Source organism: Chlorocebus sabaeus, chromosome 16, assembly GCF_047675955.1.
Source record: "Chlorocebus sabaeus isolate Y175 chromosome 16, mChlSab1.0.hap1, whole genome shotgun sequence".
Classification (NCBI taxonomy): Eukaryota; Metazoa; Chordata; class Mammalia; order Primates; family Cercopithecidae; genus Chlorocebus; species Chlorocebus sabaeus.
In genome coordinates, this window is record NC_132919.1 from 72,370,400 (window position 1) to 72,395,851 (window position 25,452).

General features: G+C 41.1%; 1 protein-coding gene and 1 pseudogene across 4 annotated transcripts in view; both read left to right on the top strand.

The window, feature by feature from the left end:
• The window catches only part of FBXL20 (F-box and leucine rich repeat protein 20), a 156,049-nt gene that overhangs the window by 61,789 nt on the left and 68,808 nt on the right, over window positions 1–25,452 (top strand). For all 4 annotated transcript variants that reach the window (XM_008012873.3, XM_008012872.3, XM_008012870.3 and 1 more), the window contains exon 2: window positions 4,236–4,297. In XM_008012873.3, the coding sequence (XP_008011064.1) occupies window positions 4,236–4,297 (62 nt within the window). The remainder of the gene's footprint in view (window positions 1–4,235; window positions 4,298–25,452) is intronic.
• LOC119622096 (cytochrome c oxidase subunit 7C, mitochondrial pseudogene) lies at window positions 5,915–13,971 on the top strand (annotated as a pseudogene).

Consider the following 25,452-nt stretch of genomic DNA (forward strand, 5'->3'; position numbering starts at 1 on the left):
CAGGCAACCTACAGAATGGGAGAAAATTTTTACAATCTACTCATCTGACGAAGGGCTAATATCCAGAATCTACAAAGAACTTAAACAAATTTATAAGCAAAAAAACCCGTCAAAAAGTGGGCAAAGGATATGAACAGACACTTCTCAAAAGAAGACATTTATGCAGCCAACAGACACATGAAAAAATAATCATCATCACTGGCCATCAGAGAAATGCAAATCAAAACCACGATGAGATACCATCTCACACCAGTTAGAATGGCTATCATTAAAAAGTCAGGAAACAACAGGTGCTGGAGAGGATGTGGAGAAATAGGAACACTTTTACACTGTTGATGGGACTGTAAACTAGTTCAACCATTGTGGAAGACAGTGTGGTGATTCCTCAAGGATCTAGAACTAGAAATACCATTTGACCCAGCCATCCCATTACTGGGCATATACCCAAAGGATTATAAATCATGCTGCTATAAAGACACATACACACATATGTTTGAAGCTGGAAACCATCATTCTGAGCAAACTGTCACAAGGACAGAAAACCAAACACCACATGTTCTCAGTCATAGGTGGGAATTGAACAATGAGAACACTTGGACACAGGGTGGGGAACATCACACACCGGGGCCTGTCGTGGGATGTGGGGAGAGGGGAGGGATAGCATTAGGAGATACACCTAATGTAAATGACGAGTTAACGAGTTAACGGGTGCAGCACACCAACATGGCACATGTATACATATGTAACAAACCTGCACGTTGTGCACATGTACCCTGTAACTTAAAGTATAATGAAAAATATATAATTGTCAGTCATTAGCATTTCTAGTAGTCAGTCTGTTGCACTGAAACCTGCTAAATGATTGAACTTTTTGTTACGAAGTATTGTTCCTTTTTTAACAATCTTTGTTCCAGTTTCTTTTCATTTCACTGTCCCTGTTAATCTTACAGAGACCTGTATCATCTTTTACTTGGACCATAATTTTAATGGATTCCTAATTTTATTTCCTTGCTACTAGTCCAGAGTTCAGTGTCTTTAGGATTCTCTTCCCTATGGTGTTGTTTCACATTTCTAACCTGTATACAGGTTTCCTTCATGGTGTAGTCCCACCATCCATTTAATAAACCATTATTATTATTATTATTATATATATATTTTTTTTCTGAGACAGGATCTCACTCTGTCGCCCAGTCTGGAGTGCAGTGCTGTGAACATGCTCCACTGCATCCTTGACTTCCTGGGCTCAAGTGATCCTCCCACCTCAGCACCCCCAAGTAGCTGGGACTACAGGTGTACACCATCACATCTGATTGATTTATTATTTATAAATCTTTTTACATCTTTTTTCAAGATGAGATCTCACTGTATTGCCCAGGCTGGTATTGAACTCCTGAGCTCCAGCCATCCTCCCACCTTGGCCTCCCAAAGTGCTGGGCTTGCAGGCATGAGCTACCACTTCCAGCCAATGCCTGGTTAATTTTTGTGTTTTTGTAGAGAGAGGATTTTGCCATGTTGCCCAGAGGTAGATTTATTGATTTCCTACCTTGTGTCAGGTTCTGTGCACAACCCTGAAAATATGGCAGACATAACAGGCATGCTCCCTGCCCTCACAGAGCTTTCCATTTATCTGGAACGTAGGTTATTGTAATCATTAGAAAATACTTAGCGAGGCTCGGTGGCTCACACCTGTAATCCTAGCACTTTGGGACACTGAGGCGGGAGGATCCGTTGAGCTCAGGAGTTTGAAACCAACCTGGCCAACATGGTGAAACCTCGTCTCTACTAAAAATACAAAAATTAACCAGGTGTGGTGGCAGGTGCCCATAATCCCAGCTACTCAGGAGGCTGAGGCAGGAGAATTGCTTGAACCTGGGAGGTGGAGGTTGCAGTGAGCTGAGATTGTGCTGCTGCACTCCAGCTTGGGCAACATAGTGAAACTCTGTCTCAAAAAAAAAAAATCAGTAGTAAAATTATTCTTTAAATGAGATTGAGGAGCAGTGCATTTTATCTGTGACTTCCCTACCATATCTGCTTTCTCTTCATTACTTCTACTTTGAATCTCCATGAGATACCAGGATCTTCATGTATGACTCCATTTTATTTTCCCAGCTAATTTCTGGCCACCTTTTAAGACTCAAATTAGATACACATCCAGGTAGAATTCATTGTGCCATTCTTTGTTCTCTCTTATATCTCTTGTCATCTATCTATAGTAATTAGTAAATTATTTGCTTGCTTTTGTTTTCTTCATTGTAGTACAAGAGCTTCTTAAGGACAGAGATAGTGTCTTATTTTCTTTTTATCCCATTGTCTAGAAAAGTGCCTGAAAGGGTATTCAGTAATGTTTATTGCATGACTTTAAGAGGAATTTCTGCAATACTTAATAGCAGCGATGGAACATATTTCTCTCAGCTTTGGTCACATGTGTATGTGCCATTTTTACTGGGCTTTTGATTGTGTATGGTATTTGATTTTTTATATAGCTTACTAGACAAGCTTATAGTCATGATCTCCTTTGTGGCAAAAATGGTGGCTCTCATTAAAAGTACCCATTGTGAGTAATTTGATTATTTTGTTAAATGATCACTTGAGTGCATGAAGAATGCTATGGTGGCAGTTATGAAGCACTATTGGTTTTCTGTACAATATATAAACATGAAATAGAATATTTTCCTTTTTTAACTTTTATTTTTATTGAGATGGAGTCTTGCTCTGTCACCCAGGCTGGAGTGTAGGGGCGCCATCTCCGCTCACTTCAAGCTTTGCAGCCTGGGGTTCAAGTGATTCTCATGCCTCAGTCTCCCGAGCAACTGGTACTACAAACGTGTGCCACCACACCCAGATAATTTTTTTGTATTTTTAGTAGAGATGGGGTTTCGCCATGTTGGCCAGGCTGGTCTCGAACTCCTCACCTCAGGTGATCCACCCATCTCAGCCTGCCAAAGTTCTGGGATTACAAGTGTAAGCCGCTGTGCCCGGCCAAAAGAGAATAGTTTCTATTCCAGATTTCTGAACATCTCCTTGAACAAGTAAATGTGAGCCAAGTTTGGGGAGTCACCTTCTCTTAATGGCATATTAAAATAGTCACTGCATAGTGATGTGAGCTGAGCAGTAAACCTTTTTTTTTTTTTTTTGGAGAGGGGTTCTCTATCGCTGAGGCTAGAATGCAGTGGTGTGATCTCGGCGCACTGCAACCTCCACTTCTCTGACTCAGGCAATCCTCCCACCTCAGCCTCCCACGTAGCTAGGACCACAGACGCACACCACTATGCATGGTTAATTTTTTGTGTTTTTTGGTAGAGACAGAGTTTGGACATGTTGGCTGGGTACGGTGGCTCTTGCCTGCAATCCCAGCACTTTGGGAGGCCAAGGCAGGTGGATCACGAGGTCAGGAGTTCCAGACCAGCCTGACCAAGTTGGTGAAACCCCCGACTGTATTAAAAATACAAAAATTAGCTGGGTGCCATGGCAGGCACCTGTGTAATCCCAGCTACTCGGGAGGCTGAGGCAGGAGAATCGCTTGAACCCAGGCGGCAGAGGTTGCGGTGAGCCGAGATCGCACCACTGCACTCCAGCCTGGGTGAGAGTGAGACTCAGTCTCAAAAACAAACAAAAAGTAGCCGGGCATGGTGGCACGCACCTGTAACCCCAGCTACTCAGGAGACTGAGGCAGGAGAGTCGCTTGAACCTGGGAAGCAGAAGTTGCAGGAGCTGAGATCATGCCACTGCACTCCAGACTGGGCAACAGAGCAAGACTCTGTCTCAAAAAAAAAAAAAAAAGTTTCGCCATGTTGCCTAGCTGGTCTTGAACTCCTCAGCTCAAGCAATGCACCTTCCTCAGCCTCTGAAAGTGCTGGAATTACAGATGTGAGTTGCTGTGCCCGGCCTCTGAGCAGTAGACCTTCGGTAACTAACCTTCCTATCTGTAAAGTGAAGATAATAGGGATGGTATGAAGATTAAAACCATTAATATGTGAAAACACCTGAAACAGTATCTGGTACTTAATGTATCCTGACTGCTATTAGTTCTTTTTCTTTGGAGACAGGGAATGAATTAAATGCCTCAAAGATCTTTTTCATCTTAAAGAGTCTCCAAAATTATGACTTTGGTTTATGATACCCACTATATTTTTTTTTTTACCTCTTTCCTGAGAGCATTGCCTCTAAACTATTGAGTTGAACATTCTGTAATAAAATATTAAGTAACACTTGACACTATGATTTTGTTTTCGCAGATGTTCTCAAATAGTGATGAAGCTGTAATCAATAAAAAACTTCCCAAAGAACTCCTGTTACGGTGAGTCTGAATACTAATTTTATGGTGTTTTTTTGTGTGTATGTCATATTTGTCTGTTTAAATTTTTTTTAACTTTTTGCTAATTTTCATATATGTATAGTATCTGTATCTGAATTTTTAAATTTGATTGCTTTGAACAATCTTACTCTACATTTTTTAGATGTCAGTCAAGATATTTCAAAATTTAGTACCAACTTTTTCTGTTCCAACTTGTACTAATATGATTTTATGTACATATTTTCCCTTTATTCTTGTATGTACAGTAACGTAGGTTTTTTGTTTGTTTGGTTTTGAGACAGGGTCTTGCTCTGTCACCCAGGCTGGAGTGCAGTGGCACAATCATGGCTTACTGCACTTACTGTAGCCTCGACCTCCCAGGCTCAAGCAGTCCTCCCACCTCAGCCTCCTGAGTAGCTGGGACTACAGGCACATGTCACCATGTCTGGCTTTTTTTTTTTTTTTTGAGATGGAGTCTCGCTCTGTCACCCAGGCTGGAGTGCAGTGGTGCAATCTCAGCTTACTGCAAGCTCTGCCTCCCGGGTTCACGCCATTCTCCTGCCTCAGCCTCCCGAGTAGCTGGGACTACAGGTGCCCGCCACCATGCCCGGCTAAGTTTTTTGTATTTTTTAGTAGAGACAGGGTTTCACTGTGTTAGCCAGGATGGTCTTGATCTCCTGACCTTGTGATCTGTCTGCCTCAGCCTCCCAAAAGTGCTAGGATTACAGGTGTGAGCCACCGCGCCTGGCTCTAACTTTTTCTTTCTTTTTTTTTTTTTTTTCAATTTTCTGTAGAGAGAGGTAATCTCACTGTGTTGCCCAGGATAGTCTTGAGCTGCTGGGCTCAAGCAGTCCTCCCACATCGGCCTCTCGGGGTGCTAGGATTACAGACTTGAGCCACTGTACCCGGCCTACAGTCGCTCACTTAAGCTTCACTAAGATTTAGGAAAATTACTTGAGTCTGGTAACTGGCCCTACTGTGTTATGGTTTACATTTTTAGTTTTTATTACTTCTAGAGTTTTTCGTTTTCACCGTGAAACTCAAAATTCCATATCATGGCCTACAAAACCCCTCATGATTAGAAGGGGTATAACGTAAATACATAAACTGGTTTCTGTTTTTAAATAATTAGTCTGACTACCATGCAAAGACCAAATTGCGGGATAGGAGTGGGGAGCAGTAGGAAGCCTTTTAATTAAATAAATCCATCAAAGAGATGAGGGTACTATAGATAACATTTTCTGAAATTCTTTAGACTGTAGCATTGCCTACTCGTGTTCTTTCTAGCTTTTGTCATCATTTCTAACCTCACTCTAGTACATGTTGATGAACTATAAGGTGCACAATTACCACACAGATGACATTACAAGTGAAGTTAGATGAGGAGAGACTTCTAAATCAACCAGACTTTGCTATCACAAACAAGTCATAAATCTCAGTGGTTTTTTTCTCCAAGACTGAGGACAGGTGTACGACATACCAAGCCAGGTCATCTAAGTGATCTTTGATACAGCTTACATTTATATTATAATATAAATTATATATATTATACATAATATATAAAATTATATAATGTAATATTATATATAATATTACATTACTTATATACCATTGCCTGAAGCGAGTCACATGTCCAAGCCTAATAGTGATGGAGTGAGGAAGTATATGGGAGGGGTATATGAACATATGTAAACAGTCCTGTAGGTACCATATGAACACACAGTCACATATGAACCTTCTCTCCTTAATTCTGCCTGTACTCTTCAGTCTTCAACGTGGACTACAATGTAGAGTTATGTAACGATTTTCCGGCATGACCTCTGCCTCTCATCTGAAAGAAGATATGTGTCTGTTTTCTCAAGTTGGAACATTGGAGATATTTTATCTATAGCAACATTTTTATCATTGAGAACTTGATTTGAATTTATATGTGTTATATTGGAATAACTCTTATATATATTATAGGTTAAATTGGTTCCTTTCTAAGCCAATCAGGGAATCTAACTACCATTTATTATATAATTTCTATGGGGGAAATGAACTTGAAATCCAAACAACCAATTCTGAACTTAATGTTGGAAACAAGTCCTTCCTCAATTGGATGCCAAGTGAAATTAATATCCTGGAAAGGAAGGAAACAGATTTGATACCACCAAACACTTAATACTTATGAATGTATTTAAGTATACAAAACATTGGTTTAAGTATGTAAAATAGTTGGTTGAAATTTTGAAATTTTGTTCAAAACCCATGATGAAACCTTGCCATGTTACCAAAAAAAAAAGCAAAATTTGTTTAAACAATTAAAGCCAAATAGCACAGAGGCTTTTTTGATATCTTTGACATTTACTAGATAGAAAACAATTAGTCAGCATAAATTTTAATAAATTCACTTTGGGGCATTTGTAATTTTAAAAAATTCGTTGAGTTTAATATATCTTTAAAAGTTTAAGTAATGGTTCAAAATTACTTTAAAATATGTGGTTTTTATGACTGGAACAGTAGATGCCTCTGGGAAGGATAACTGGGTAGTAGGAAGATAAGAAAAACTGACTTTTCAGTAGGCTTTTCTGTATCTTTTTTTTTTTTTTAGATGTTCTTATTTTTAAGTTTTCATTTTGAAATAGTGTCATACTTGAACAAAATGTTCTAAAAATAGGACAGAGAATTTATACTTCAGCTTTCTCAATTAACATCTTATATCTCAACAATATCAGTTATCAAAATCAGGAAATTAACATTGAGATTTCCCATCTTTCCTTTCGGTCCTTGAGCACAGGGGGATGAGGTTGTGAAAACAAGGTCTTGGTGAGGTGCTGCCATTTCATCCGTCTTCGGTCTCTGCGCCTTTCTCAGAGCTTCCAGCAGCGCTATGTTGGGCCAGAGCATCCGGAGGTTCACAACCTCTGTGGTCTGTAGGAGCCACTATGAGGAGGGTCCTGGGAAGAATTTGCCATTTTCAGTGGAAACCAAGTGGGCGTTACTAGCTAAGATGTGGCTGTACTTTGGATCAGCATTTGCTACACCCTTCTTCTAGTAAGACACTAATTGCTTAAATCATAAGGATGTTTCAGTTCATCCATTTAACAGATACGAAGAGCATTTTAAGAGATGTAGCCCCTGGAAATGGATCAAACTCTAACTCGTATGGCATACTAGATATGTTTGTCAATAAACTTATGACATGAAAAAGAAAAAGGAGATTAGCATTGAAACAGGACCGTTGGATGGGCACAGTGGCTCACACTTAAAATCCCAGTACTTTGGGAGGCTGAGGTGGGCAGATCACACGGTCAGGAGATTGAGACCAGCCTGGCCAACATGGTGAAACCCCATCTCTACTAAAAATACAAAAATTAGCCAGGCGTGGTGGCACGTGCCTGTAATCCCAGCCACTCGGGAGGCTGAGGCAGGAGAATCGCTTGAACCCGGGAGGCAGAGGTTGCAGTGAGCCAAGATCACGCCACTGTACTCCAGCCTGACAACAGAGCGAGACTCCCTCTCAAAAAAAACAAACAAAAACCCCAGAAATTAGCTGGGCATGGTGGCAGTGGGTACTTGTGATCCCAGCTACTTGGGAGGCTGAGGCAGGAGAATCGCTTGAACCTGGGGAGGCAGAGGTTGCAGTGAGTGCCATTGCGCTTCAGCCTGGGTGACAAAATGAGACTGCATTCCAAAAAAAAAAAAAAGGCCGGTCGCAGTGACTCATGCCTGTAATCCCAGCACTTTGGGAGGCTGGGACAGGCAGATCACGAGGTCAGGAGATCAAGATCATCCTGGCCAACGTGGTGAAACCCTGTCTCTACTAAAATACAAAAAAAAAAAAAATGAGCCAGGCGTGGTGGTACGCACCTGTAGTTCCAGCTACTTGGGATGCTGAGACGGGAATCGAACCCAGCAGGTGGAGGTTGCAGTGAACCAAGATCACATGCCACTGCACTCCAGCCTGGTGACAGAGCAAGACTCAAAAAAAAGAAAAAAAAAAAAAAGCTCTGTGAACTAATCTACAAATCTTATTCAAATTCTTCAACTGTACGGTAGCATTCTTTTTTTGGCACAGGATTCAGTCCAGGATTACACATTACATTAAATTGTTATGCCTCCTTGCTCTTCTAAGAACAAGATTTTATCCATAGCTTCAACAGAGAAGCAGGAAATACAGCAGGATTTCCTGCTGAATACAGAAAAGTCTCCTTCTGTCACTCAAGCTGGACTGCAGTGGTGCAAACACAGCTCACTGCAGCCTTGACCTCTCAGCCTGAAGTGATCCTCCCATTTCAGCCTCCCAAGCAGCTGGGACTACAGGTACATGCCACCACACCTGCCTAATTTTTAAATTTTCGTAGAGATGGGGTATCGCTGTGTTACTCAGGCTACTCTTAAATTCTGGCCTGGCTAATTTTCTTATTTTTTTTATACAGATGGGGCAGATGGTGTCTCACTGTGTTGCCCAGGCTGGTCTTTTTTTTTTTTTTTTTTTTTGAGACAGGGTCTCACTGTCTCCCAGGTTGGAGTGCAGTGGCATGATCTCGGCTCACTGTAACCTCCACCTCCTAGGTTCAAGGGATTTTCCTGCCTCAGCCTCCTGAGTAGCTGGGGCTACAGGTGTGCACCACCACACTTGGCTAGTTTTTGTATTTTTTGGTAGAGACGGGATTCACCATGTTGGCCAGGCTGGGCTCAAACTCCTGACCTTGAGTGATCTGTCCACCTCAGCCTCCCAAAGTACTGGAATTATAGGCATGAGCCATTGTACCCAGCCTTGATAATTTTAAAGAATATTAGTCAGTTTTAAAATATAATATCCTGAATTTAGCTTTGTCTGATGTTTACTCTTGTTTTCTCATAATTAAATTCAAGTTATGCAGTTTGATAAGTATACTGTAGAGATGGTATACCCTTGTCCATGTATCAACAAGAGGTACATGATGTCAATTATGCTTGTTACTGGTGATACTAACTTCGGTCACTTAGTTAAGGTGGTATCTTTCAGCTTATCCACTGCAGAATTATGTTCTTCTTTGTAATGAATAAATTTACTATGACTAGAGCTACATTGAGACTACATTATACATTGTTACGTTTTTTTTGTTTATTATTTTTAACATCCATCATGTTATATGAAGGTTAACATTGTGGAGTTTGCTACTGTGTTGGTTTCTGTCTGCCCAATTCTTTCTACTTTCTTTTTCTTTGAGGCATTGTCTCACACTGTTGCCCAGGCTAGAATGCAATGGTGCAATTTCTGCTCACCGCAACCCCCGCCTCACAGGTTCAAGTGATTCTCTTGCCTCAGCCTCCCGAGTAGCTGGGATTATAGGCCTGCGCCACCACACCGGGCTAATTTTTGTATTTTTAGTAGAGGTGGGGGTTTCACCATGTTGGCCAGGCTGGTCTCAAACTCCTGAACTTGAGTGATCTGTCCACCTTGGCCTCCCAAATTACTGGGATTACAGGTGTAAGCCACCACCCCCAGCCTTCTACTTTCATTAATTGAAATTCTGCTGTAAGGCAGAGCTTTCCCATCTGTTCTATTTATAGTTATCTATACTATAGACTCATGGATATTTGTTTTAGTCTGTGAGTTACATTGTTACCCTCACTGCTTATTTTGTTGCTCAGCTTTTCTGTGTCTTTTAAATTTGTGTTTGTCTTGAGTTTCTTTGTATTGGCTATTTTTAAAAGTGCAGTTTAATAAATACACATTTGGTTTGTTTAGATGTTAAATTACATATTATATCATTTCATCAAACATATATTAACCTACAAAAACAATTGTGTTTCTAGGACCATATTATTTCCATGTATTTGCAGTGCTTATAGCCAAATTACCAATAATTTAAGCGAGTGTTCTTGGTTCCTCTATTTTATTCTAGTCTAGTCTAGTCTAGTATTCTATTCTATTCTGTTCTGTTCTGTTCTGTTCCGTTCCGTTCCGTTCCGTTCCGTTCCGTTCCAAGGCGGGTGTTGCCTAGGCTGGAATACAGTGGGATGATAATGGCAGTCCCAAATTCAGGGGCCTAAATGATTGATCTTCTTCCTCAGCTCCTGAGTAGCTGGGACTACACACATGATCCACTATGCCCGGCTAATTTTTTTTTTTTCATTTTGTAGAGATGGGGTCTCACTTTGTTGACCAGGCTGGTTTTGTACTTCTGGCCTCAAGCAATCCTCTCCCCTTAGCCGCACGCAGTATTAGGATTACAGGCATGAGCCACTGCGCCCAGCCTGTTTCCCCTTTTATACTGATTCTCTTCCTTCCCTATTGAAACAAAGTTTGTGATTAATGGTTGGTTTAACAAGCTGGAATCCACTGTTTGCATAATATGAAATTCAGTTAGCAAGATTGACAGTACTACTTCTTAGAGCAAAACCATATGTACTTACTTAGGTGTACCACTTGAAAAATGAACGTCTATGTTTCTAAGACAAAGACTGTGTTTTCCAAGAGCTACTGTGAAGTAAGTTGTTTCTCAAAAAATCCTTTTTTTTTTTTTTTTGACAGAATCTTGCTCTGTTGCCCAGGCTGAGTGCAGTGGTGCAATCTCGGCCCACTGCAACCTCCGCCTCCTGGGTTCAAAGTATTTTCCTGCCTCAGCCTCCTGAGTAGCTGGGACTACAGTATGTGCCACCACACCCGGCTAATTTTTTGCATTTTTAGTAGAGATGGTGCAGCAGGATAATTAAGGAATCAGAGAGACCGAGGGGCTGAGGAGGAATTATTTAATTATTTAGGTGCATTGACCCAGTTGGATTAACATCCAAAGGACTGAGCCTCGAACAAAGAGTCAGGCTATCTTTTAAGCATTTCATGGGGCGGGGGGAGATCTGTGCAGGGGGATGCATATTACAGAAGCGAGAAACAAGGACAGTTATTCAGTTAAGACATGCATTACATCATTTCTTACTTTTTAAGGAACAACATGTTTTACGACTTGAGATTATCTGTCTAGTGACCTTGCAGCTGCACAGCTAGAGAAAGAGTCTTCACAATGCCTGGGAAATGGAGAGATAAGGCTCACTAGCCGCAGAAGGAAAAACAGGCAGTTGATTAAAGGATTGAGGTAAAAAAGAATATGAAATTTTTTTCTCATTTTTTCAACTCTTCTGGTGTTGGGTTATAATGTGACCAATATATCTGTGTAAATGGGTAAGAGATGAACTTTATGAACTGAAATGGAAAGAATGGATTAGCTGAACTTTTTTTCTTTGTCTAAAATAGTAAGTAGAGAGCCAGGTGTGGTGACTCATGCCTATAATCTCAGCTACTTGGGAGGCTGAGGCAGGTGGATTGCTTCAGGCCAGGAGTTAGAGACCAGCGTAATATAGCTAGGCCCTATCTCTTAAAAAAGAAAAAAGAAAGGAAAAAGGCAGCAATTCATACTGTGTTGGGGTCCCCTAGATCCATCCACAGGTCCTTGGTGATGTGCAGGAGGATTCATAGGACTCATCATGTAGTCATACACAAAACTATGGTTTATTATAAGAAAGGATACAGCCTGGCTCAGTGGCTCATGCATGTAATCCCAGCATTTTGGGAGGCCGAGGTGAGCGGATCATGAGGTCAGGAGATCGAGACCTTCCTGGCTAGCACAGTGAAACCCTGTCTCTACTAAAAATACAAAAAATAAGCTGGACGTGGTGGTGGGCGCCTGTAGTCCCAGCTACTCGGGAGGCTGAGGCAGGAGAATGGCCTGAACACGGGAGGCGGAGGTTGCAGTGAGCCAAGATCGCCCCCACTGCACTTCAGCCTGGGCATGGAGCGAGACTCTGTCTTAAAAAAGAGAAAAGATAGAAAAATCAACAAAGGGGAAAGGTGCATGCAGGAAACCAGAAGCAAGCTCCGAGGGTCCTTTCCCAGTGGAATCATACAGGGTGCCCTTAATTCCTCCAGCAACAAGTTGTGACGACACATGTGAAATATTGTCCATTAGAGAAGCTCATCAGTGAATGGTAGGAACCCTTCCAAAATCCAGCGGCTTAGGTGCCATTCAGGGGCTAACCTTGCAAGCAGGCATTTCTAAAGATAGCATTCTTAGGCTTGCTGTGTTAACTCTTTTCTGTACATGTGCAATCTCATATTCATTTCAGAGAAGCTCACACACAATGTTTTAGATTTCTTGTAGCCTTTCCTTCGGTTTAAATGCTAGGAGTTGAAGGTGTGGAAAAATTTAAGTCTGTGTTTTCCTTCCTTTGAAAAGCATTAATAGTTAAGAACATGGACTCTGCAGTCTGACTACCTGGGTTCTGTCATATGCTTGCTGTTAATTGAGGACACAGTGCTTGGCACATAGTAAATGCTATAAAATTGTTAGGCATGTATTGTTACTATTGGTTCTACTTTTTACTTATACACCATAAAGTGACTTTATGCTGTTTATAAATTACCCAGTCTGAGGTATTTTGTTGTAGCAGGCCAAATGGATTAAATATAAAAGTATAAAATACAAAAACTAGTAATAGAAATATTCAAACCATTACAGTGCAGGGCTATTTATTTAATGAAGAGACAAACAGATTGAGTCATTTAGGAGAGTTCTCTATGTGGGATGACAACTGATGTTCTTTACGAGGGACATGAGATGTATAGAAATAATGAAATTACCTTTCCTTAAAGTTTAATGTGGGTACAAACATTTGTTGAGTGCCTACAATGTTCCAGGCATTATGCTGGAAATAGAAATAAACAATCACTGTCCTCAAGGAGCTCACAGGGCAGTAGAGAGAACAGGCCTGGAAATAATCAATATAGAGCTAGAAAAGAGGTTTTGCCTAGGTCATTAGAGCAATCTCACATGTAGAGCTTTAAACCTAGACAGAAAATGCTTCCCAGGAAATGAGACAAATAAGCTGTAACTTAAAGAGTAGTACCCCGTATCTACAAAAATACAAAAATTAGGCTGAGCGTGATGGCTCCCACCTGTAATCCCAGCACTTTGGGAGGCCGAGGCAGACAGAACACCTGAGGCCAGGAGTTCAAGATAAAACCCCATCTCTACTAAAAATACAAAAATTAGCTGGGCATGATGGCACACACCTGTAATCCCAGCTACTCGGGAGGCTGAGGCAGAAGAATCACTTGAACCCAGGAGGTGGAGACTGTAAAAAAATCATGCCTCTGTACTCCAGCCTGGGCGCAGAACGAGACTGTCTCAAAAAACAAAACAAAAATAAAAATTAGCCAGGTGTGGTGGCACATGCATGTAGTCCCATGAGAGAGATTGTTGAGTACTTTTTGTGGGCAGAGGAAAAGGACTTTGATTCAGGTATACTACAAGATTTGAGGCCCAAGCTCTTTGCATAGTACATAATATTGTAATTTAGGATTTTTTTTAAAGGTTTCCCTGGCAAGTTAGCCATCATTTATAATATTATTTCTCTTGGAGAATTTACAAATTTTGTACATGTACTCCTTTTGTAAATTGGATGCTGCCTTTCTGATTATTTTCTCCCTGGTTTGTTTGTTTCTGCCTAATTGTCATCTGTTTTAATATTGTCAAGCTCATTGTTCCATTTCCTGGAGGAAAAATAAAAACACTCTGTAGAGTACATTGGATGTTTTAGTCTCTCACGGAGAGACTTTGGCCCTGTTTGGCCCCTCATTTTCTCTCTTTTTCTTTAAAAATAAATAAATAAATAAATAAATAAATAAATAAATAAATAAATAAATTTGATTATTTTTGAGACGGAGTCTTGCTCTGTCGCCCAGGCTGGCGTGTTAGTGGTGTGATCTTGGCTCACTGCAACCTCCGCTTCCCAAGTTGAAGCAATCCTCCTGCTTCAGCCTCCCCAGTAGCTGGGATTATAGACATACACCACTATGTCCAGCTAATTTTTGTAGTTTTAGTAGAGCTGGGGTTTCACCATGTTGGCCAGGCTGGTTTTGAATTCCTGACCTTGTGTAATCCACCTGCCTCAACCTCCCAAAGTGCTGGGATTACAGGCATGAGCCACTGCACCTAGCCTATTTTTTATTTTTTATTTTTATTTTTTGAGACAAGAGTCTCGCTCTGTTGCCCAGACTGGAGTGCAATGGCATGATTTCGGCTCACTGCAACCTCAGCCTCCCAGGTTCAAGTGATTCTCCTGCCTCAGCCTCCTGAGTAGCTAGGAGTACAGGCAGCTGCCATCATGCCTGGCTACCTTTTTTTGTATTTTTGTAGAGACAGGGTTTCACCGTGTTGACCAGGCTGGTCTTGAACTCCTGACCTCAGATGATCCGCCTTCAGCCTCCCAAAGTGTTGGGATTACAGGTGTGAGCCACCGCGCCCATCCTATTTTTGATTTTTTTGAGGCAGAGCCTTGCTGTGTCACCCAGGTTGGAGTGCCGGTGACACAATCATACTTCGCTGCAGCCTCAAACTCCTGGACTCAAGCAATTCTCCCATTCCAGCCTAGTAGCTAGGGCTACAGGCATGTGCCATCACAGCTGGCTAATTTGTTTTAATTTTTTTTTTTTTTTTTTTTTTTTTTTTTTTGTAGAGACAAGGTCTTGCTATGTTGCTCAGGCTGATCTCGAGCTCCTGGCCTCAAGTGATCCTCCTGCCTTGGCCTCCCAAAGCACTGGGATTACAGGTGTGAGCCACCATACCTGACCTTTTTTCTCTCTGTTTTTTTTCTGAACCATTAAAGATAAGTTATAGACATGATGCTTTTTACCTCTAAAAGGCTGCAGTATTTTCTAAAAACAAAAACATTATATATACATATCTAGATAGATAGATAGATAGATAGATAGAAAGAAAACACCACAGTACAGTAATCAAAGTGAAGATACGAGCATTGTCTCATACTATTATGTAATCCAGAGACCCTGTTCTAGTTATTAATATTTTTTCATTTATATCCATTATAGTAAAGGGGGAAAATATTTTTCTTCTTGATTCAGTTCCAGCCAGTATCACAGATTACATTTATTTGTCAAGTCTCTTTGGATGTATTTAATCCGCAACAATTTTTCAGACTTTGTCTTTCACAACATTGACAGTTTTGAAGATTATAGGCCAGTTACTTTGTAGAATGTGCCTCATAATTAAATTTAACTTACGGATTTGGGTCAGAGTAGTATCCTTCTAACTGTATGATAACATAGGCATAAGATGTCTATTTGTCCTATTACTGGTGATGTCAGCTTTCATCATTAGGTCTGAGGAGTATCTGCCAGATTTTTTCATTGTCATGTTACTATTTTTTCCCTTTGTTTAAATAATGTCCTATGGTAAAATACTTTGAGACATTGTATTTATTTTATTATTTTATTCTATTTTATTTATTTATTTTTTTGACAGAGTCTTGCTCTGTCACCCAGTCTGAAGTGCAGTGGCCAGTGAAAGCTCACTGCACCCTTGAACTCCTGCACTCAAGCAATCCTCCCACCTCTGTCTCCTGAGTAGCTGGGATTACAGGCATGCCCCACCATACCTAGCTAATTTTTAAATTTTTTGTAGAAATGGAGGTCTCATTATGTTGCCTAGGCTGTCTTGAACTCCTGGCCTCAAGTGGTCCTCCTACCTTGGCCACCAAAAGCACTGGAATTACAGGCATGAGCAACTGTGCCTAGCCATGACATTGTAAATATCCTGTTTCTCATAAAACTTTGACTCACTAGTTTGATTCTTTCCTGAAACAGTTATTACTATTGCAGTTGCAATATGATTATGATTTTCTAAATTTGCTGTTACTTCCACATTTTATTAGTTGGAGTTCCACCGTAAAGAAGAACTTTCTCTTGGATCCAGTTTGTTATTTGTTTGTGTTTATATCAGTATGGATTCATGGATTGCTAATATATTCAGTGCATTGTTACCTCATTTGGGTTATCATTATTTTGATGCTCAAATTGTTTCAGTGGGATCCAATCCAGCTGTGTCCTTTGTCCTTTGAATATGTTCCTATCATTCATTGAGCACTTCCTTGTTTTCTGGCACAAGGTGTTTCAGACCCTTCGTATACCTCCTTTGATTCAGTCCTGGAATCAATCAATTTCTCAAAGGAGCCCTTGTAATTTTTTTAGTAGAGAATGGTATTTATAAACTACAGTCTTTTTTTTTTTTTTTTTTTGAGACAGAGTTTCTCTGTGTCGCCCTGGCTGGAGTACAGTGGTGCGATCTCGGCTCACTGCAATCTCTGCCTCCTGTGTTCAAACGATTCTCCTGCCACAGCCTCCCAAGTAGCTGGGATTACAGGCGCCTGCCACCACGCCCGGCTAATTTTTGTATTTTTAATAGAAATGGTGTTTCACCATGTTGGCCAGGCTGGTCTCAAACTCCTGACCTCATGTGTTGCGCCCACCTCAGCCTCCCAAAGTGCTGGGATTCCAGGCATGAGCCACTGTACCCAGCCAGAAACTATACAGTCTTTATGCTAGATATGCTCATTACTCCTGGGTGTCATTGCTTCTACACTTTCTCATCAGACAGAGCTAAGAAATATGTGTTTGGTTACTTGGGCGTGGTGGTGGGCGCCTGTAGTCCCAGCTACTCGGGAGGCTGAGGCAGGAGAATGTTGTGAACCCAGGAGGCAGAGCTTGCAGTGAGCTGAGATTGTGCCACTGCACTCCAGCCTGGGCGACAGAGCGAGACTCTGTCTCAAAAAAACAAAATAAAACGAGAAATACATGTTTGGTTGTGCATGTATTTTTTTTTTTAAATTTCCTTGTGGATGGATGTACTTTAATAAATACATGGTTTTTGGGGGGTGCATGTGTGCATCTCACATAATTTTATATCTGCCCATATCTATATCTGTATAGATGGCTGGATAGATTAAAAACTATAATCCTCTTACATAAGCAAACATACCTAGTTCATATTGACACCCTCAATAATACCGAGTCTATTACCTTAGGGTTCATTCTGTTCCTCCTCCTTTCTGTATTTTTAACTTCTTTCTCCAGGGAAGAAATATAACTCCATAATATGCTTACTTAATCCTAGAAAGCACATAAAGTGATTAACCCATACCACTGTGAAGAAAATCTAATTGGAGCTTGTTATTTATCTTTTTTGTTTTTTGCTTTTTGTCTTTAGCCTGATAATCTAAAGAAAATTCTGAGTTTAGAAGTTAACTTTGAGGCTGGGTATGTTGGTGCATGGCTGTAATCCTAACACTTTTAAAGGCCAAAACAGGGCTGGGTGCAGTGGCTCACATCTGTAATCCCAGCACTTTGGGAGGCCAAGGTGGGTGGATCGTTTGAGGTCAGGAGTTTGAGACTAGTATGGCCAGCATAGTGAAACCCCATCTCTACTAAAAATACAAAAATTAGTGGAGACGGGCGTGGTGGCACACGCCTGTAATCCCAGCTATTCAGGAGACAGAGGCAGGAGAATCACTTGAGCCTGTGAGCCAGAGGTTGTGGTGAGCCAAGATGCTCCACTGCACTCTAGTCTGGGTGACAGAGTGAGACCCTGTTTCAAAAAAAAAAAAAGCCAAGACAGGAGGATCATTTGAGGCCAGGAGTTCAAGACCATCCTGGGCAACATAGTGAGAGCCCTGTCTCTACAAAAGCGTGTGTGTATATATATTAGCCAGGTGTGGTGAGCACTTGTAGTCCTAACTACTTGGAAGGCTGAGATGAAAGGATTGCTTAAGCCCAGGAGTTTGAGGCTGCAGTGAGGTATATGATAGCATGACTGCACTCCAGCCTGGGTGACAGAGCAAGACCCCATCCAGAGCAAGACCCCATCTCTAAAAAAATTTTTTAACAGGGTCTTGCTCTGTCACCCAGGCTGGAGTGCATTGGCATGATTATGGCCCACTGTAGCCTTGATCTTCCCAGTCTCAGATGATCCCCCCACCTCAGCCTTTCTAGCAGCTAGGACCACAGGTGGGTGCCATCACTCCCAGCTAATTTTTGTATTTCTTTGTAGAGATGGGTTTTCACCATGTTGCCCAGGCTGGCTTGGAATGCCTGGGATTGCAGGTGTGAGCCACTGCACCTGGCAATAATTTTTTTTAAGTTAACTTTGATTAGTTCTTTAGGTTATTCATTTAGAATATAGTTCATTTCACTCATTTATTTTCGTATTCAGTTTTGGATTTGTGTCAGTCCATTTGCATTGCCATAATTAAATACCTGAGACTGGGTAATTTATAAAGAAAAGAGGTTTATTTTGGCTTATGATTCTGCAGCATATACCAGAAACTAGCATCTACTCCTGGTGAGAAGTTAGGAAGTCTCTAATCATGGCGGAAGGCAAAGGGGGAGCTGGCTTATCACATGGCAAGAGAAGAAGAGAGAAAAGAGGGAAGTCCCAGACTCTTAAACAACCAGATCGTGTATGAAAACTGGAGGAGAACTCACTGATGATTAAGGGGGTAGTACTAAGCCATTCATGAAGTGTCTGCCCCATGATCTAATACCTCTCAGCAGGTCCCACCTCCAACATTGGGGATCATATTTCAACATGAGACTTGAAGGGGACAAACATGCAAACTATATCAGGATTTTCCTCCCCATCCTTATTCAGTATATTTATTTTTTTTAGCAGATAGTTTAACTTTGCTGTACCCAAACAGCCTGTCATGGGTGCCAGCTCAAATACAAGTTCAATTCTTTTACCCTTAGCTGCTTGGAGTCTGCCCTGTGCATTCAGTGTTTAGAGGTCAGTCAGCAATTTGAACAGAATTTGTGTTGCCTCACATTGGATCTCTCCACAGTTACAATGTGATTGCTCCGAATTCTGTTCTCTAGTTTTCCTTTGCAGGTTTCTATCCATTTTCTAAATGCTCTGAGAGTCCCAAATATAACTTGCCCTCAGGATAAATGCTGTAAAACTAGAAATTGTTATTCCCCTACTCCCTTTAATGTCTACCTGTTTTTGTTCACTTTCCAATACATTCAGGTGGTAATTTTTAATATTTCACTCCGAATTTATAATTGTGTGTGGAAAGTTAGTTCAGTGGAAGCTTACTCAGCCATGACCAGAAGTAAAAACCAATTTTATGTTTATTTAAAACATGTTATTTCAAAAGTCAGATCTGTACAAAAAGGTATTACCTAAAAGATACGTCTCTGCAGTCCAACCTTCCTTCTACCCCATTCTCATCCTTCATTTTGATTCACTTTACAAGAGTTTTGTCTAAAGAATGATTATTATTACTATTTTTTTTGAGACAGGGTCTCACTCTGTCATCCAGGCTGGAGTGCAGTGGCACAATCACAGCTCACTGCAACCTCGATTTCCCAGGGTCAGGTGATCCTCCCACCTCAGCCTCCTGAGTAACTAGGACTACAGGTGCCACGCCTGGCTAATTTTTGTATTTTTTGTAGAAACGGAGTTTTGCCATATTGTCCAGGTTGGTCTCAGAACTCCTGAGCTCAAACCCATCCACCTGTCTTGGCACCTCCCAAAGTGCTAGGATTACAGGCGTGAGCCACTGCACCTGGCCTAAAGAATGATTCTTGGCCTTGACTTTGAGTATTAAATCTCAAATGCCATCATTGACATTCATTTTTTATCAGTTGGATTTGGATTAAGAAATTTCATCTTCATCTAGACATTTGAATTTGTAAGTTAATGATCAAACCTTGCTGCAATGCACTGTTGTTATATTTCTATCCTGGTATATTTCACAACTTAATTGGAGGATTAAAAAGAGAAATGTCTACTTGTTCTGCAGTTTTCTTTAAAAAAAAAAAAAAATGAATTGCCAAACTCTAAATTCACAATTTTATAAATATTTTTATAGTAGTTAGGTGGTCCCTCTTTAACATAATTAAGAAACACCTGGGCCAGGCGCCGTGGCTTATGCCTGTAATCCCAGCACTTTGGGAGGTGGGCGGATCACCTGAGGTCAGGAGTTTGAGACCAGTCTGGCCAACATGGTGAAACCCCGTCTCTACCAAAAATATAAAAAATTAGCTGGGTGTGGTGGTGAGCGCCTGTAATCCCAGCTACTTGGGAGGCTGAGGCAGGAGAATCGCTTGAACCTGGGAGGTGGAGGTTGTGGTGAGCCGAGATCGTGCCATTGCATTCCAGCTTAGATAACAGTGTGAGACTCCGTCTAAAAAAAAAAAACCACCTAGAGAGAGTGTTTAGGAAAGATAGATTCCTACGTTTCTCACCTAGAGATTCTGAATCTGTAGGTCTGATCTAGGACCCAGGAATCTGCATTTTAACAAGCACTCCAGGTATACCGTGTAGTTGATTTATGAGCCATTCTTTAGTACACAGTAAAGCATAAGAATAAGAACTAAATCTTGGGACATGCCTTCATTTGAAAACAGAAGTGTAGGCCAGGCACGGTGGCTCATGCCTTTAATCCGAGCACTTTGGGAGGCCAAGGTGGGTAGATCACAAGGTCAGGAGTTCAAAATCTGCCTGGCCAAGATGGTGAAACCCCATTTCTACTAAAAATACAAAAATTAGCCGGGTGTGGTGGCAGGTGCCTGTAATCCCAGCTACTCAGGAGGCTGAGGCAGAGAATTGCTTGAACCTGGGAGGTGGAGGGTGCAGTGAGCCAAGATTGCACCACTGCACTCCAGCCTGGGCGACAGAGCGAGACTCCGTCTCAGAAAAAAAGAAAACAGAAGTATACTAAAGACATATAAGGTGGTGTCTGAGAAGCCAGGAGAAGAGATTCTTTTTTTTTTTTTTTTTTTTTTTTTTTTTTTGAGACGGAGTCTTGCTCTGTCGCCCAGGCTGGGGTGCAGTGGCCGGATCTCTCAGCTCACTGCAAGCTCCACCTCCCGGGTTTACGCCATTCTCCTACCTCAGCCTCCCGAGTAGCTGGGACTACAGGTGCCCGCCACCTCGCCTGGCTAGTTTTTTGTATTTTTTAGTAGAGACGGGGTTTCACCGTGTTAGCCAGGATGGTCTCGATCTCCTGACCTTGTGATCCACCCGTCTCGGCCTCCCAAAGTGCTGGGATTACAGGCTTGAGCCACCGCGCCCGGCCAGTGTGTCCTGAATTTTAAAGGGATGAGGCTTATTAAAAACTGAGAAAGGCCTTTGAATAGTAAAGCCTTGACAAGTGAGTCTGTAGTGTTCTTCAAGGTACAATTGCCATTGAGTAGAGACAGAAATTAGATTGTAAAGTAAGAAGAAAGGTGATGAGAGAAAACCCCCTTCTTAACTGTCCCCACCCATCTTGATCTCATTGTTTCATTACTTTCAATAGCACCTATATTTTCAGGTCACACATTATATTGGTTAATAAGCTGCCTCGTGTCTACTCTTCGACAAGAATATATGCTTCTGAAAGGCAGATATTTTATATTGTTACTGAATTTCCTCTGTAACACAGTACTGGATATAATTAAGAACTTCAGGGATACGTAATGACCTGCCTTTCTCTGGACAGCTGTAAATTAATGAGGTTAAGGCTGGGCGCAGTGGCTCACGCCTGTAATCCCAGCACCTTGGGAGGCCGAGGCGGGCGAATCACTTGAGGTCAGGAGATCGAGACCATCCTGGCTAAAACCGTGAAACCCCATCTCTACTAAAAACACAAAAAATTAGCTGGGCATGGTGATGGGTGCCTGCAGTCCCAGCTACTTGGGAGGCTGAGGCAGGAGAATGGCGTGAATCTGGGAGGCGGAGCTTGCAGTGAGCCGACGATTGCGCCACTGCACTCCAACCTGGGTGATAGAGCGAGACTCCGCCTCAAAAAAATAAATAAAATAAATAAATAAAACAGTTGGCTGGGCGCAGTGGCTCATGCCTGTAATCCCAGCACTTTGGGAGGCTGAGGCAGGGGGATCACAAGGTCAGGAGATCCAGACCATCCAGGCCAACACGGTGAAACCCCGTCTCCGCTAAAAATACAAAAAATTAGTGGGGCTCCGTAGCGGGCGCCTGTAGTCCCAGCTAATCGGGAGGCTGAGGCAGGAGAATGGCGTGAATCCGGGAGGCGGAGCTTGCGGTGAGCCGAGATCGCGCCACTGCACTTCAGCATGGGCGACAGAGCGAGACTCTATCTCAGAAAAAAAAAAAAAAAAAAATGAGGTTAACTTTTGAGTTTTGTTTTATTTCCTATGTGGGTTGAGGAAGTAGTTTCATTATTTTACTCATTATAGATATGTGTTCCTATCAAAACATGCTTCACCTCTCTGAAAGAGGATTCTCACAACCCCCAGTAGTTAACACAGAGTACTTGAGCATCTGGACAAGGTAAACGGGAGTATTCTACTCATGAGAATTTATAATCAACTGCTCAGTATAATGATCCACTTAACTCTTATACACTTCTCAATCTTAGTATTTAGTCAAATTAAAAATTTTTTAAATTAAAAATATCTTTATAGGCCGGGCGCGGTGGCTCAAGCCTGTAATCCCAGCACTTTGGGAGGCCCAGACGGGCGGATCATGAGGAGATTGAGACCATCCTGGCTAACACAGTGAAACCCCATCTCTACTAAAAAAAATACAAAAAAAAATAAAAATAAAAAATAAAAACTAGCCGGGTGAGGTGGCGGGCGCCTGTAGTCCCAGCTACTTAGGAGGCTGAGGCAGGAGAATGGCGTAAACCCGGGAGGCGGAGCTTGCAGTGAGCTGAGATCCGGCCACTGCACTCCAGCCTGGGCGACAGAGGAGACTCCGTCTCAACAAAAAAAAAACAAAACAAACAAAAAAAATGTCTTTATATTCACAGGTATCAGGCTACATACATTTTAATACTCAGTTTATATACTCAGATGTTCTGGAGAAACAGCAGCTTTTTGTAAACTTTTTGGAAGTTTAATATATTGATGCATTTGTCATTACCTAAAGAATTTATTTAATTGTAAAACAGCTCACTTCCACCTAAAGAATTTATTTAATTGTAAAACAGCTCACTTCCATATAGTTTTACATTTGAATATTTTAGTCTGTTAATCTCAAAGTATTTTAAAAATAATTATTTCCCCCACAAAACACATATGCACACATGAAACAATTGAAAATAAGCATGGGGCATGGGTTTTTTTTTTGGTTTTTTTTTTTTTTTTGGTAGAGATAAGTGTTTCACTATGTTTTCCAGGCTGATCACGAACTTCTACCCTCAAGTGATCCTCCTGCCTTGGCCTTCTAGGCATGAGCCACCATGCTCAGCCTAGGCGTTTGGTCTTGTAATCAGTCTTGTATCCAGACATTATTATTATTAAATCAAGAATTAATTCAAGTTCAAATGAAATATCTACTGCTGGTTCTAACTGGGACAGATTTGAGTATTTATCATAGAATTACCAATTAATACTGATTTTTTAGGAATATGGTAACTGATTTCCTTGTACTAAATTAGAACATTGAATCAGGTAGTTTCAGTCATACTACACTTACTTCAGGAAATGACTATAGCCTGATTAGTTTTTGTTTTTTTGGGTTTTTTTTTTTTGAGACAAAATTTCACTCTCGTTGCCCAGGCTGGAGTGCAATGGCCTAGTCTTGGCTCACCGCAACCTCCACCTCCTGGGTTCAAGCAATTCTCCTGCCTCAGCCTCCCAAGTAGCTGGGATTATAGGCGCCTGCCACCATGCCCAGCTAATTTTTGTATTTTTTTAGTATAGGGATGAGGTTTCACCATGTTGGCCAGGCTGGTCTCAAACTCCTGACCTCAGCTGATCCACCCACCTTGACCTTCCAGAGTGTTGGGATTACAGGCATGAGTCACCGTGCCTGGCCCTAGACTGATGGTTTTTGGTTTTTTTGTTTTTTTGTTTTTTTTGTTTTTTGAGACAGATTCTAGCTCTGTCGCTAGGCTGGAGTGCAATGGTGCGATCTTGGTTCACTGCAACCTCCAACTCCCAGGTTCAAGCGATTCTCCTGCCTCAGTCTCCCAACTAGCTGGGATTACAGGCGCCTGCCACCATGCCTGGCTAAGTTTTGTATTTTTAGTAGAGATGGGGTTTTACTGTGTTGGCCAGGCTGGTCTCAAACTCTTGACCTCGTGATCCGCCCATCTTGGCCTCCCAAAGTGCTGGAATTACAAGCGTGAGCCACCATGCCTGGCCAACTGATTAGTTTTTATACAGCATGTTGACTGTGGACTTCAAAAATATACTGGGAGTATTCTTAAGTTTTCACTTATGTTCACTGTATATTTTGGAGGCAGAATTGTTTTATAGGCAATCAAGAACTTAGCAAATACATACTAGTTTCAGAGTAAAATACACAAAAAAAGAACTTAGCAAATACAATCATAAAAATATGAAATAAAAAATTTTGTTAAAACTATATGTTGTTTTCCAAGTTACATGTGGCTATTAGTCTCTTTTTGTTGTAGAGTATTCATACTGGGCCGAGCACGGCTTGTAGTCACAGCATTTTGGGAGACCAAGACCAGTGGATCACTGGGAGTTTGAGACCAGCCTGGCCAACATGGTGAAACCCCGTCTCTACAACAAATACAAAAACTAGCCAGATATGGTTGTATTTACCTATAGTCCCAGCTCCTTGGGAGGCTGAGGCAGGAGAATCGCTTGAGCCTGGGAGACAGAGGTTGCAGTGAGCCAAGATCTTGCCACTGCACTCCAGTCTGGGCAACAGGAGTAAAACTCTTATCTCAAAAAAAAAAAAAAAAAAAAAAAAAAAAAAATTCATACAGGGCACTATCAGAAATCAGTCTAAGCTTTAATATTCCAATCTGTATAATATGAGTTATATTCAAAAGCCTCTTATGCTGATAGTTATGTGTGAAATATTTAGAATCAGAAGTTGGTAAACCATGCTGTGAGGTCGTATATACCACTTACCTTTTATGTTTCTGTTACTGTCTTCAGGAAGGAGGGAATGGATGAAGGCAGACAGACAAAAATGATCAAATATAGATCTACCTCCAAAAATTAAAGAATTTCTAAAATTTTAAAGTAGCTATAAACATATATTTTTAATTATTTTTACTTGATACCAAAAGAAAATTTTGCTTTAAGCATTGAGTTTTAACAAGGCAAGTATAGATGATCTACCAAATTTTGCACAGAATTCTTCAAGAGGCAGACAATATTTGATAAGAAATTATTTGCATATTTATTATGTCAACAAAGCAAGTTACAAAACTAGTTTGTATAAGAAACAAAACCTGTGTGTATGTGTATGTATGTTGTTTGTAGGAACACAAAATCTAGGGGAAGATAAATAAGCAACAGTGACTGTCTCAAGGACAAAAAGGACTTTTTCCAGTACATGTATTACCATCTATATGTTTTTCAATTAGAATCAACCCGTCAAAGTAAGTGT